Source organism: Nomascus leucogenys, chromosome 12, assembly GCF_006542625.1.
Source record: "Nomascus leucogenys isolate Asia chromosome 12, Asia_NLE_v1, whole genome shotgun sequence".
Classification (NCBI taxonomy): domain Eukaryota; kingdom Metazoa; phylum Chordata; class Mammalia; order Primates; family Hylobatidae; genus Nomascus; species Nomascus leucogenys.
This window is the reverse complement of record NC_044392.1, coordinates 40,655,408-40,670,518: the sequence shown is the minus strand read 5'-3', so window position 1 is coordinate 40,670,518 and position 15,111 is coordinate 40,655,408. Positions and strand designations below refer to the sequence as shown.

The 15,111-nt window shown below is 46.4% G+C and overlaps 1 protein-coding gene across 1 annotated transcript in view; it reads left to right on the top strand.

Moving 5' to 3' along the window:
• Positions 1-15,111, top strand: part of LY9 (lymphocyte antigen 9) — a 31,300-nt gene that overhangs the window by 13,338 nt on the left and 2,851 nt on the right. The window contains exons 3-8 of the mRNA XM_004089845.3: positions 3,482-3,757; positions 4,266-4,607; positions 8,300-8,401; positions 9,408-9,461; positions 13,792-14,123; positions 14,508-14,579. Coding sequence (XP_004089893.2) covers positions 3,482-3,757; positions 4,266-4,607; positions 8,300-8,401; positions 9,408-9,461; positions 13,792-14,123; positions 14,508-14,579 — 1,178 coding nt within the window. The remainder of the gene's footprint in view (positions 1-3,481; positions 3,758-4,265; positions 4,608-8,299; positions 8,402-9,407; positions 9,462-13,791; positions 14,124-14,507; positions 14,580-15,111) is intronic.

Genomic DNA, 15,111 nt, shown 5'->3' with positions numbered 1-15,111 from the left:
TATTATTTTATTTTGTAGAGACTGGTTCTCACTATGTTGCCCAGGCTGATTCCAAACTCCTGGCCTCAAACAATCCACCTCAGCCTCCAAAGAAGCTAGTATTACACGCACCACTGCACCTAGCTTAGTATATACATTTTTAATGTTGCTAGATATTGCTGAATTTCCCTCCATGTTATCAAGTAACCCTCCCATCAGCAATGTTTGAGAGAACATTTCCTTATATTCTCAATAACAAAGTATTGTCAAACATTTCTTTGTTGATAAATTGAGTAGTTACAATAGTATTTCACGGTTTAAATTTATATTTTTCTTACGAATGAGATGAGCATCTCTTCATGTTTTATGTTTTATGTTGGTTTTGATACAGAGTCTTGCTCTGTCGCACGGGCTGGAGTGCAGTGGTGCGATCTCATTTCACTGCAACCTCCACCTTCTGAGTCCAAGCAATTCACCTGTCTCAGCACCCCAGGAAGCTGGGATTACAGGCATGCACCACATGCCTGGCTAATTTTTGTATTGTTAGTAGAGATAGGGTTTCGCCATGTTGGCCAGGCTGGTCTTGAACTCCTGGCCTCAAGCAATTCACTCTCCTCAGCCTCCCAAAATGCTGGGATTATAAGCGTGAGTCACTGTGTCTAGCCATCTTTTCATGTATTGAATAGCCATTTGTATTCTCTTTTCTGTAACTCTCTATTAATATTCTTTACTCATCTGTATTAGTGTGATAGGGATGCCTTGTAGTTGGCCACCTTTTCACTGTGCCCCCACAGTCATTCCGTTGCCTGTGTTGTCTATGTCCTAATCTCTTCTTATAAGCACATCAGTCATATTGTATTAGGGTTCACCCTAACAATTTCATTTTAACTGAATTACCTCTTTAGATGCCCTGTCTCCAAATACAGTCACATTCTGAGGTACTTGGGATTAGAACTTCTACATATGAATGTTGTGTGGGGACAGAATTCATCCCTAACATTCTACCCTCTGGCCTCTCAAAATTCATGTCCTTCTCACATGCAAAATACATTCACCCCATTCCAACAATACCAGAAGTTTTAACCCATTCCAGCATCAACTGTAAGTCCAAAATCCATCTAAATATTATTTAAATCAGGTATGGGTGAGACTTGAGATATGATTCACCCTGAGGCAAAATTCTTCCTCAGTTGTGAACCTGCAAAACCAGCCAAGTTATCTGCCTCCAAAATTCGATGGTGGAACAGGTATGGAATAGACATTGCCATTCCAAAAGAGAGACATTGGGAAGAAGAAAAAAGTCACAGGTCCCAAACAAGTCCAAAACCTAACAGGGTACATTTCATTAGATTTTAATGCTCAAGCATAATCCTCTTTGGCTCAGTGCTCTATCCTCTGGGCCCACTGGAGTAGCAGCCTCACCTCCTTGGCCCTGGGTGGCAGTTCTGCCCCCTGGAACCAAGGAGGAAACCACCTCACCCTACCCAAGGCTTGTGCCCTCTAGGCCTATGGTGGCAGTGGCAGCTCTGCCTACTTCTGAACTGCCTGTGGGGTCACTCTTCCCTTTTCTTGAAGGATAATACATATTTGCAGCTGTACATCTGTATTGACTTGTTTCATAAAATCCCAGAAGCCTGACACACTCCTTCATTTGTCCTGTCTCTGTCCCTTACAGTCCAAACTGGCAGCATTTCTGCTGAGGTGGTCCAATCTCATAACCTCTTTAGCAAACATTGCCAAGCCACAATCTTTGTGTTCTCTCCAGACACACTTTCTCATTTTTCACAATATGAATACGCTGAAATTTTTTCAAAGCTTTAAGTTCTGGCTCCATCTTGCTTGACAATTCCTGATTTAACCTCTCTGTCTCCTCTCACATTTTATATAAGTAGCAAGGAGAAACCAGGCAGTGTCTTCAACTATTTGATTAGAAATCTCCACAGCTAAGTACCCAAATTTATCACTTAAATATTCTGCTTTCCACAAAACACTAGAATACAACGTGGCCAAGTTCTTTGCCACTTTATAACAAGTATATCCTTTCCTCCAGTCTCCATGTCTTCACATGGGTGTCCCTCTGTCTGTATTGTCTATGCTCTAATCTCACCTTCTTATAAGGATACCACTCATATCCGACTAGGGCCTACCCTAATGGCCCCATTTTAACTTAATTACTTCTATCTCCAAATATAGTTCTATCTTCAAATACGGTCACATTCTGAGGTGCTGGAGGTTAAGACTTCAACATCTAAACTTTGCAGAGACACAGTTTAGCTCATAACACCATCTTTCTATCAGATAGCTTGACCGTTTTCATTGATTTGTAGGGTATTCTGTATTTATTAAGGAAATGGAATTCTGTGCAGTTAATAGAATTAGAATGAATCAACTCAACATGTGTTGACATATGACATACAATAATTTCCAAGATATATTGTTAATTTTTTAAGGTTCAAAACAGTGTGTAAAGTATGCATATATCTGCCTATATCTAGAATACCTCTGGAAAGATCAACAAGAAACCCATAAAAGTAGTTGCCTCCAGGAATAGTAATTCTTAGGGAGATGAAATAAATGGCTGGAGGCTAGAAAGCTTACTTTTTTCATTATGTACCTTTTGTATTTTCTCAATTTTTTAATGTATTACCTATTCAAAGGAAGAAATATTGGGCCAGGTGCAGTGGCTCATGCCTGTAATCCCAGCACTTTGGGAGGCCAAGGCGGACAGATCACCTGAGGTCAGGAGTTCGAGACCAGCCTGGCCAACATGGTGAAACTCCATCTCTACTAAAAATACAAAAATTAGCCAGGTGTGGTGGTGTGTGCGTGTAATCCCAGCTACTCAGGAGGCTGAGGCAGGAGAATCACTTGAATCTGGGAGGCAGAATTTGCAGTGAGCAGTGATCACGCCACTGCACTCCAGCCTGGGCAACAGAGTGAGACTCTGTCTCAAAAAAGAAATATAACTTAATGAAACATTCACACATGTGCACATACATGGTGAACAGTGGAGATGGAACAAAAGGAAAGGAGAAGACAAGGAAGAAGATCTAGAAGCACAATGCATCCTAAATTCAGACCAAAGACACGGGCAACTCAAATTCTAGAGGCAGAGTTCCCCACTCCATAGTGTTTGGGGCTGGGCCATTCACCTATTTATTCATTGAACATTCATGAGTGTTTTTCATATGGCAGGCTGGGTGTTAGATGTTCAGACACAGGAATCAGCCCTGTCGTCAAAGAGTTCTTATACTGGTCAGGGAGAGAGAGAAGTAATCAGACTATTAGTCATGCTGAGTCATGGTGATAACACCTGTAGAGGATGTTATGGGAGCACAGAGGAGAGGCTGTCAACCCAGCCTGCAGAGAAGATGTCCCTGTGACAGGTAATGCTGGCCTCTCTCTGCTGCCCCCAACTCCCCTATTATCACTCCCTTCTTCTCTCAGCGCTTTCCTGCTGGCAAAAGGATCTGAGCATCTTCCCATGCTGTTGTCCCTGCAGAGCAGCTACAGGAGCCCCAAGTCACCATGAAGTCTGTGAAGGTGTCTGAGAACTTCTCCTGTAACATCACTCTAATGTGCTCCGTGAAGGGGGCAGAGAAAAGTGTTCTGTACAGCTGGACACCAAGGGACCCCCACGCTTCTGAGTCCAATGGAGGCTCCATTCTTACCATCTCCCGAACGCCCTGTGACCCAGACCTGCCATACACCTGCACAGCCCAGAACCCCGTCAGCCAGAGCAGCTCCCTCCCCGTCCACTTTGGGCAGTTCTGTACAGGTACCTGGCTCCAATTTGGCCCTTGAGGGAATTCCAGAAACAATAGGAGCAGCTGTGGAGTCTAAACTCTAGGGTCCTGGTCGGACACACAGCGGGTGGGGAAGCAAGAGGACAGGCCCCAAAACCCCTTATTCTCTATTCTCAGGGGCCTGAGAGAGGCTGGCAGGACTTGGGAAAGCCCAGAACACTGTAATACTCTAAGGTTAGAGTAAGGGAGGAGAAGACAATATGGATACAGGAGTCCAGATTGGTCTTTGCTTGGGTGGAGGTGTTTCCGGGTACCCTCAGAAGGCCAGAGAGGGGACATGAGAGTCCAAGTATTCAGTGGGCAGAGCCCAGTGGAACAGGTGGTCATGAGGAAGTAGCAGGCATGCCCCTCAGAGGAGGAGGCCAGGAGGAAGAGGAAGAGGAGGAGGGACTTCAGTCCCCTCAGTCCCCTTTAGGATGCCTGGGGGCCAAGGGAGTAGGGACAGTGACTGAAGCTGCAATGTCTCATCTGTGACCCCAGATCCAGGAGCCTCCAGAGGAGGAACAACGGGGGAGACTGTGGTAGGGGTCCTGGGGGAGCCAGTCACCCTGCCACTGGCACTCCCAGCCTGCCGGGACACAGAGAAGGTTGTCTGGTTGTTTAACACATCCGTCATCAGCAAAGAGAGGGAAGAAGCAGCGACGGCAGATCCGCTCATTAAATCCAGGGATCCTTACAAGAACAGGCTGTGGGTCTCCAGCCAGGACTGCTCCCTAAAGATCGGCCGGCTGAAGATAGAGGACGCCGGCCCCTACCATGCCTACGTGTGCTCAGAGGCCTCCAGAGTCACCAGCACGACACATGTCACCCTGCTCATCTACCGTGAGTCTCTGGGCAGGGCACCCATCACCAGATTCCTTCTCTGAAAGCTTTCTCCTCTGCTGCCTTCTCCACCTCCTCCTTCTCCAAGGGTCTTCCCTCATACTGAAATGCTTCAGACCACTAGGACAGCTGCTCAGTTCACACCAGTTGATTCACAGGAGGAAAACTCATGACTAGCTGCTGGACAAGTCTACCTGCCAAAGTGCCCCTGACTCTAGGCTGCCAGTTAGGCCTCCACCACCCAACTTCAGGTGCTTGCCCCGGTCCTTCTGTACTGAGTGTCAGAAGGGACTAGGAGGCCAGGCGCGGTGGCTCACACCTGTAATCCCAGTACTTTGGGAGGCTGAGGCAGGTGGATCACCTGAGGTCAGGAATTTGAGACCAGCCTGGCCAACACGGTGAAACTCCATCTCTACTAAAAACACAAAAATTAGCTGGGTGCAGTGGTGGGCACCTGTAATCCCAGCTACTCCGGAGGCTGAGGCAGGAAAATCACTCGAACCCCAAGGGGCAGAGGTTTCAGTGAGCCGAGATCATGCCACTTCACTCCAGACTGAGAGAAAGAGGGAGACTCCGTCTAAAAACAAAAAAAAAAAAACAAAGGGACTGGGAACTCACCAAGCTGCATTTTTAAATTTTTGAGATGGTGTCATGCTCTGTCACCCAGGCTGGAGTACAGTGGCACGATCTCAGCTCACTGCAACCTCTAACTACCAGGTTCAAGGGATTCTCCTGCCTCAGCCTCCCAAGTAGCTGGGACTACAGGCACACGCCACCACACCCAGCTAATTTTCATACTTTTAGTAGAGATAGGGTTTTGCCATGTTGGCCAGGCAAGTCTCAAACTCCTGACCTCAGGTGATCTGCTGCCTCAGCCTCCCAAAGTGCTGGGATTACAGGCATGAGCCATGGCGCCTGGCCTCAACCTGCATTTTTATAAACTATTATCATTTTGAATAAGGCCAGAGTTGGCTGGGGTGAAATCAGAGAAGACTGAGGAGAAGCCCTTGGTGTCCAAAGACACTGTGGCCTCCAAGAAGGTGGGCCACTCAGTTCCCCTTGTCGTGAGGAACAGAATTTGCATTCTACCTCGTCAGCCCCGGGCCTCGCAGGAGCTTGGCTTGGCAATTTGCATGGTTTATGTTTACCTGTTCCTTCACTTGTGCCATTCAGACATGGTCAGCATACCCCCTGCCTGAGTTTGTCAGTGTCTAGGTATCTGTGAAGAGTCACCATCATGGTTTTGTTAAAATATGCAGCAAGTCGGCCAAGTCCGTGCCTATTGCCCACAGTGCCTCAAATATAAAAGAACCCACAAGGTTAAGTAAAAAAAAGAATAAACAGGAAACAAATAGAGTCAGTCTTACTGTTTCTTTTAAAGTTGCTAACATTTATTGAGCATTTACTCTGTGTCAGGTACAGCGCTCACCTCTCTGCATCCCTTATCTCACATAAGTAAACAAATCAGCCTCAAAGGCAAGCCTTGAAGGGTCTTCACAGCACATGGAAGTGTTGTGCTCATCTGTGTCGATTGGTTTGCTTGCTTTCACAGCTGTAACTAACTGTATAGAATGAGGTTGTATCTTTCTTCACTTTTCATCATTTCCCTTGTTTCTCACCTGAGCATCAAGAGGTAAAGAGGTGTGTCTGAGATGTCACAAGTAGTGAGGAAAATGCCAGGTATACTCCAAAATTCCTGTGGCTCCTGGAGGCACTTTGCCGGTAGTATCAACATTCAGCTTCATGAATATATTTTCAATGAATGGAGACAGGTGACTGCTCAGGGGGCAGGCCTGATTCCACATGGAGTCTGCCTCTCTCCTCACAGGGAGGCTGAGGAAGCCCAAAATCACATGGAGACTCAGGCACAGTGAGGATGGCATCTGCAGGATCAGCCTGACCTGCTCCGTGGAGGACGGGGGAAACACTGTCATGTACACATGGACCCTGCTGTAGAAGGAAGCTATTGTGTCCCAAGGGGAATCACACCTCAATGTCTCATGGAGAAGTGGTGAAAATCACCCCAACCTCACATGCACAGCCAGCAACCCTGTCAGCAACAGTTCCCACCAGTTTCTTTCTGAGGACATCTGTTCAGGTTTCCCTCCATCTCTATTTACTCAGGTCACAGGGCCTTGGGGCCTCCAAGAGTTTGCACCCTGACTGATTATTTATGAAGTGCAGTGAGAGGCTACGGGTGAGAGCCCTTTAGAGTGGCATGCTTCCACAGATACATGAGTCACACATGTGATTTTAATGTTCTAACAGCCACATTAGAAAAAGCAAGAAGAAGGCCAGGCGCGGTGGCTCACACTTGTAATCCCAGCACTTTGGGAGGCCAAGGCGGTTGGATCACGAGGTCAGGAGATCAAGACCACGGTGAAACCCCGTCTCTACTAAAAATACAAAAAATTAGCCGGGCCTGGTGGGGGGGCGCCTGTAGTCCCAGCTACTCGGAGAGGCTGAGGCAGGAGAATGGCGTGAACCCGGGAGGCGGAGCTTGCAGTGAGCCAAGATTGCGCCACTGCACTCCAGCCTGGGCCACAGAGCGAGACTCCATCTCAAAAAAAAAAAAAAAAAGAAAAAAGAAAAAGCAAGAAGAAATAGATAAAGTTATTTTAATAATATGTTTTGTTTAACTGAATATATCCAAAATATCATTATTTCAATGTGTATTCAACACAAAAAAAATTCATTAGACACTACATTTTATTTTGTACTAAGTCTTTGAGAGCCAGTATGTATTTTACACGTACAGCACGTCTCGATTCCGATGCTAAATTTTCACTGAAAGTGTTTAATCTATATTCAGACTTTGTAAAATTTACAGTTGAAAAAATAGATTTATGCACCCAAGTTATTCCAAGCATACTTATCAGTTTTTCAAGAAGGAATTGAGTAGCCATTTTTAAATTTAAACTAAAACTAAATAAAAGAAGCAATTTGTTGTCTCAGTAATACTAGCCACACTTCAAGGGCTTATGCATAGCTTATGGCTACCATATTGAACAGCACAGAGTGAGTGTGAGCTAGAAAAGAAACCCCAGTGGCCCTTACTAAATGCCAAGCACTATTCTAGGCCTTCAGGCATTTTTGTACAATCTTCACAACAATCCTACAGAGTAGATTTTCTCATTTTTCCCCATTATATGGATAAAGAAACTGAGGCTCAGAAAAGATAAGGGACTTATCCAAGCTTACACCATAAAAGCTGGTTTCGAACCCTGAGCTCTTATCTTCTGCTCTTCTGTAGAAGGAAGCAGAAAAAAGGTACGGTCTACCCAGGATCTGACAATGTTGGGTCAGATTGTGTCTGGCAGACAGATCTAGAGTCCAGCTGAACAGGAATCTGGAACTCCCCTCATATCATTTACAGAGAGGCAGTGTAACGTGACGATTAAGGGCACTGTAGGATCTGCACTCGAACCTCAGGTCAGACACTTGAAACTCTGTGACACTGGGCAAGCCGTAAACCTCTCTACCCAGGGACTGTCTGCCTCAGGTACTGCTATAACCTCTTGCCTAGAGTAATGCTTGCTCGAAAAATGGTTGTAGAATGAATGAAAAGAAAGACTTTCCGCAATGTCATGGATTTTAAGGGGCAGGTAGGATGGCCATCATGTTCTGTCCATTGTTTGCTCTAGTGTGTCTTGTCATTATTTGTATTAACATCACTCATTTCCTCCTCAAAGGACCTGAGAGAAACACAAAGCTTTGGATTGTGTTGTTCCTGATGTTTTGCCTTCCGTGCGTTGGGATCTTCAGCTGGTGCATTTGGAAGCGAAAAGGACAGTGTGAGTTTCTGAGATCAATGTTGTCCGCCAGCGCTAAGCCATTTCCCTGGGACTTGTGGAGGCTTCTCTGCCCTCACACAATCCCGTGCTACCCCTCCCTGCCAGCATCTTATTTCTTCTCAGAGCAATGGGGGAGGGCTGTCAGTTGGGACTCTTTACTTACAAATAATAGAAGCCCAGTTCAAACTAGCTTAGACAAAAAAAAAAAAAAAAAGGCATGTGGGGGCAGGGAGAGTGATTTATTATTTTTTCACTTAAATAATCAATCTGTGGGGAAGGCAGGGATAGAGCTGGCATAATGGGGAAATGTCACCAGAGACTCAAAAGTCACCAGAGCTCTCCACCTTTCATCTCTGCTATGTATTTTGAGTCAGCTTAACTCTCCTACTGCAGCCAGCTGAGGAGAGGGGTGGGAGCGAGGGGAGGAGTGTACCACAACACAGCAGCTGGCAGCTCCAGACCCACACATACTAACAGCTCCGACACCAGACAGGGAAGAAAATGTGCTTCCCTCTAACTCCAATTTAAAGAATGTCAGAAATAGCTCTGACTGGCCCAAGTTAAGGTCATGTGGCTGCTGCTTGGACCAATTTCTATAGCCAAGAAGATACGCTATTATGATTGACAGCTCCTCTAGAATCCCAGTATTGGAATGGAAATGAAGTAGTTGCCAAAAAGAGCAGAATGGGTAGAACACATGAGGTCCCTGGAAGAATTACTGAATTGCAGGCAAACTACTCTGATCAGTGGCTATGGCAGAGGAGCTCTCCCTTCTGGAGGGATGGCAGGAAGCTCCAGAGCCTCCACCTCTGCAGAAAGTAGCCCTAGACTCTGGCCACCCCTTCCCACAGGCCTGGCTTCTCATCAGGGTTCATCCTCCTTCCTGAAGCCTCTTCCCTGTCTATGTCCCAGAAGTCTCTCCCCTTCTCATTTGACTCTCACAGAATGAAAGACACCTCTCACCTCACAGCCCTCTTGATAAACCTTGTCTAACTTGGTTTCTCAGGTTCAGTCCCAGCCTTCTGTTCCAGCCAAGCTGAGGCCCCAGCGGATACACCAGGTAACATCACCCATGACACAGGTTATGGGGTTTCTGGTCCAAATGGAAGTTCTAAAGTCTTGCTGCTCAAAGTGTGGTCTGCTGGCCAGCAGTGTGGGCATCACCCAGGAAGCTTGTTAGAAGTGCAAAATCTGACCAGGCGCTGCGGCTCACACCTGTAATCCCAGCACTTTGGGAGGCTAAGGCAGGTAGATCACTTGAGGCCAGGAGTTCAAGACCAGCCTGGCCAACAAAGTGAAACCCTGTCTCTACTAAAAATAGAAAAAATTAGCTGGGCATGGTGGTGCACGCCTGTAATCCCAGCTACTCGGGAGGCTGAGGCAGGAGAATCTATTTAACCTGGGAGGTGGAGGTTGCAGTCAGCCGAGGTCACGCCACTGCACTACAGTCTGGGCAACAGGGCAAGACTCTGTCTCAAAAAAAAAAAAAAAAAGAAAGAAAAGACAGAAGGAAGGAAGGAAGGGAGGGAGGGAGGCAGGGAGAGAATCTTGGGCATCATCTCAGAATACTGATTCCAAACCTGTATTTTAACAAGATCCATAAGTGATTCATATGCCCACTGAAGTTTGAAAAGGAAGGTAGCATAGAAACAAAAGCCAAGACAGACTCCTTAGAGATAGTCACCAGAGCTAGGAGAGGCAGTCTGTCCCCCAGGGTTTCCAGGGTTCCTTGGGCATTAACCGTCACCATTTGAACGTGGCCTACAATGAGGATGGAGTTATTGTCTCCATTCTGAGAACAGACAAACAAAGGCCAGGTGGAACAGTAAATCTGTGGTAGAAAAATATTTAAAAGTTAATTAAAATTAAACCCCAGGAGACTGTACAACACCTGTTACCTAAGAGCATTGCGGGAAATGGAACTGCTTTCACAGGTTTTAGTGTGGGGAGCTGAGATGCCTGCCCTTACTCCCCCACTCCCATGCCACAGTGTCCTAAATCTTCACCTTAAACTCTGGAGCTCTGGAGTGCTAAGGAATCCCCAACCTATGCTCACTCTAACCAAATCCTGCTTTAAAAAAAAAAAACAAAACTGTATTTCACCCCTCATGGCGGGGATTTCCCATGGAGATGGACTCAGAGGCAGGACTGGGCAGGGAGCATGTGACGATATGGGCTTTTCTGATGGAAAAGCATAACCAAGAGACAGGGGGCAAGGAAGAGAATTAGGCTGGACTATGAAGCTCCCCATCAGCTCCCTCCTCACTACTGGCAGGACAGAGCCCTGGTGTCCCCCAGCCTGAACCCTCCTTCCTTGGGCAGAGGGTAAAGAGATGTTGGGGCCACCACCTCCTCCCTACCTCTTCTCTCTCCCCCAGAACCCCTCTTGAACCTCCAAGGCCTGCTTCTTTAACCTCTCCAAGGTCTCCTCTTCCCTAGATCCACTGCCACTGCCTTAGTTCATGTTGTCACCAATTTGTTGTTTAATTGAATAGTTCTTTTTTTTAATTCAAAAGTCAGACTGGGCACGGTGGCTCACGCCTGTAATCCCAGTACTTTGGGAGGCTGAGGCAGGTAGATCACCTGTGGTCAGGAGTTCAAGACCAGCCTGGCCAACATAGTGAAACCCCATCTCTACTAAAAATATAAAAATTAGCCAGGCATGGTGGCACAAGCCTGTAATCCCAGCTACTCTGGAGGCTGAGGCAGGAGAATCACTTGAACCTGGAAGGCGGAGGTTGCAGTGAGCTGAGACTGCACCATTGCACTCCAACCTGGGAAAAAAGAGTGAAACTTTGCTCAAAAAAAAAAAAAAAAAAAGACATATATTCACATGACATACAGTTAAAAGTAGCTCTCTTTCCAAATTCCAATCTCCAAGTTCTAAGTCTCTCCCCCAAGAGACAACCACTGCTGAGATTTCTATAGACCTGAATCCTTTCAGAAACTTAATGCATTTGCAGGTTTCATACATATTTGTGTGGGGAGGGTGCTCCTTTAACTTCACATATGGGAGCAATCTATAACACTTTTCTAAACCTTGCTTTCTGATCTTAACAGTACATCCCAAGGCCGGGCGCAGTGGCTCACGTCTGTAATCTCAGCACTTTAGGAGGCCGAGGCGGGTGGATCACGAGGTCAGGAGATCAAGACCATCCTGGCTAACATGGTGAAACCCCGTCTCCACTAAAAAATACAAAAAATTAGCCAGGCATGGTGGCGGGCACCTGTAGTCCCAGCTACTCGGGAGGCTGAGGCAGGAGAATGGTGTGAACCCGGGAGGCGGAGCTTGCAGTGAGCCGAGATTGAGCCACTGCACTCCAGCCTGGGCGATAGAGCAAGACTCCATCTCAAAAAAAAAAACAAAACAAAACAAAACAAAAAAAACAGTACATCCCAGCAATATTAACATTTGTAGATTAAAACTGATTCCCATTTATTCCATTCTACACATTTGTTTAACTAATTTACTTCACCAGTCCTTATTAACAGACATTCTCATTCCTTGTTACTTCTTTCCTAAAATATGCTAATAGTTTCTTTACAGACTATTCCCTCTCGTCACTTTGCCAAGCTCAACTCTGACTTCTCTAAAACCCTCAATAGCCCCTAATGGCCTTTGTTCAAAAGGCAATATAACCAAGTGGTCAAGTGTATGGGTTATGAGGTAGGATAATCCTGTGCTCAAACCCTAGCTCTCCTCCTTATGAATCCCTAAGCCTCAGTTTCCTTACCTTCCAAAATAAAGGTATCTACCTATTTTCACTCAGTGTTGAGCGAAAGAGAAAGAGGGGCCAGCCGGGAGGGGGCAGGATTGAGCAGCGGTTAAGAGCATCAGGGACAAGACTACTTGTGTTCAAATCCTGGCTCTACCACTTTCTCGGGCAAATGCTTAATCTTTACGTGCCCGGGTTTCCTCATCTACAAAAAATAAATACGGATAGTTATTATTTATGCTTCATGGGGTTTTCTGCCGACTAAATAAATGTATTCATGAAAAGCATTTAGAACTGTGCCTCACACACAGTAGGCACTTACTAAATATGAGGATCAGGTCAAATTGAAGGGGCTATGTTGTCTGAGATATAAACCCAGGGTTTGTCCTCACCTGCCAGGAAAGTTTAGGACACAGACACACACAAGGAGTTTAGGAGCGGAGGTTTAATAAGTAGAAGAAAAGAAAAAGAGAAACAGCTTCCTCTATAGAGGAAGGGGTCTCAGAGGGGTAGGGACCGGCTGCTGGTGAATGCGCTGAGTTCTATAGTCCAGTTTGAGGAGGCAGTGTCTGATTTACCTAGGGCTCACAGACTGGTTCGATAAGGTATGACGTTTAGGTAGTGCCTGGGGGAAGGCTGGTTGCCCCACCCTAATCTTCTTATGCAAATGGATTTTCCAGTTTATCCGCACCATCTTATCTGCTCCTTTCAATACACGTGGCTGGCAGGGAAGGGAAGATGGAGCCGCCATTTTGAAAATGTCTAGTCCTTAGTCCCTGCTGGTGTTCACCCATGCAAGCTCCCAGCTTGCAGGCTGCTCTTTGTTAGAAAATGATTTGGGGCTGCTTTTCAATAAAAAGAAAAGCCTGACCAAGGACTCTCATACCCTTACTGTCTGCCTAAGTAATTTCTTCTTAACTCCTGTATCAAAATGGGCTACTTCATGTGCCCCACAGGCAGGGTTGACATCGGCCCTCACAGCGCGTCCACCATGCCAGTGTTCACAGGTGCCCGTGCTGATTGCCTGAGCCCTGACCATTGCAATTGTTAAGTATTTTTAATATCATCCTTTCGGAAAAGGAGACTGCTCCAGGCTTTACACCTGCCTCTAATCATGCTGCTGCCTCCTCCACCTAGAATACCCTTCCACTCATCGAAATATTGAATCCCTATTCAAGACCCACCTCAATTCTGCCACTTTCATGAGTTCCTCTCTGTTTCTCTAACCAGAGTCATCTCCTCTCAACTCTGCACTTTCCTCATACGTTCCATAGGATACTTGGCAAAGCTGGCCTTACATTACTGATTTACACATGCACCTGACTCCCCAGCTAGACAGGGTGCTCCTTCAGGACCAGGTCTAGTTTACCTTTGTGTTTCCCCAGAGTACCTGTAATGATGCTTGGCATGGTTTATCCCACAGGGCCAGAGAGTTGCTAAAGTCCATCACATGTCATACTTAATATTTTTCAAATGAATGGATAAATGAATGCTTGAAAGGAAAGAGGAAGGGAGAGTGGAATGGACCCCCTGAGGGAAGACAGGAAAAAACAATCTCCTTCAGTTCTCTAGGCCTCATCTAATGCAGGCATCAGAGCAGGCTGGGGCCTTGCAGCAAAGCAAGAGAGAGGTGGGGTTGGCATACTTTTATCAGCCCTGCACAATGTGTTCCAGAACCCACAGCTGGCCACACACTATACTCTGTGCTCTCCCAAGGGTATGAGAAGCTGGACACTCCCCTCAGGCCTGCCAGGCAACAGCCTACGCCCACCTCAGACAGCAGCTCTGACAGCAACATCACAACTGAGGAGGATGAGGACAGGCCCGAGGTGCACAAGCCCATCAGTGGAAGAGACGAGGTGTATGACCAGGTCACTCAGGAGGGTGCTGGACATCACCCAGCCCCTGAGGGCCAAGCAGACTATGATCCTGTCACTCCATATGTCACAGAAGTTGAGTCTGTGGTTGGAGAGAACACCGTGTATGCACAAGTGTTCAACTTACAGGTGAGCCCTTCTGAGCAATACACCTTCCTCCTCCTCCCACGTCTAGCGGCATCTGAGATCCTGGATGACTAGTTCCTCCAAACTGGGGGCTGGGGCCTGAAAACAGGACTAGTGGCATACGGGCAGGGACTCATGGCTGTGTCCATGTTTACCAAACCTTGGGATCCTGTGGAACGAGGGACTTGTCCCTCAGCTCTCATTCTTGGGCCACTAATAAGGAAGGTGTTGGAGAACCAGAGGCACCGTCCCCACTGCACTAAGGCCGCTCCCACCCTGTGTGTGAGATGGGAAGCCGGGGGGTATCCCCTCTCCTCAAGGGTTGAGGATAAAACTGAAAAGTTCTCATGTGGTCGCTAGGGCTAATCTGCTGTTGGTCTGTTACAGGGAAAGACCCCAGTTTCTCAGAAGGAAGAGAGCTCAGCCACAATCTACTGCTCCATACAGAAACCTCAGATGGTGAGAACAACATTCTCTGTATCCCAAGCCCCACAGAGTGCAGAACTATTCCTTAGATCCTTTGAACTGAAAATCCTAGATTCCCATGGCTAAGGATCTTAAATTCTACCCACTATGCACCCCTCAGATACATTCCATGGTCAACAGAGATGCGTAAACAAATATTCCTGACATCTGTGTGACCAAAGGCTGAACTTTTCTAATTGATTTAATAATATCTTATGTTGGTTATTTTTAACACTGACCTGAATGACAGCTTATAAACTCAAACAAGGTAGGGTCTTTATAGTTTTCTAAATCTATCTCTAACCCTAATCCTAATCTACCTAAATGGCAACTTCTCAAAACCATTGAAAATTAGCTAACAGTTTAACAACAAGAATTTTTGGAAAATATGCCACCACCTACAGTATGTTAGTTTTATTCTAGTGTTTAAAAAAGTCCCGGCCGGGCACGGTGGCTCACACCTGTAATCCCAGCACTTTGGGAGGCCGAGGCAGGTGGATCACAAAGTCAGGAGATGGAGACCATC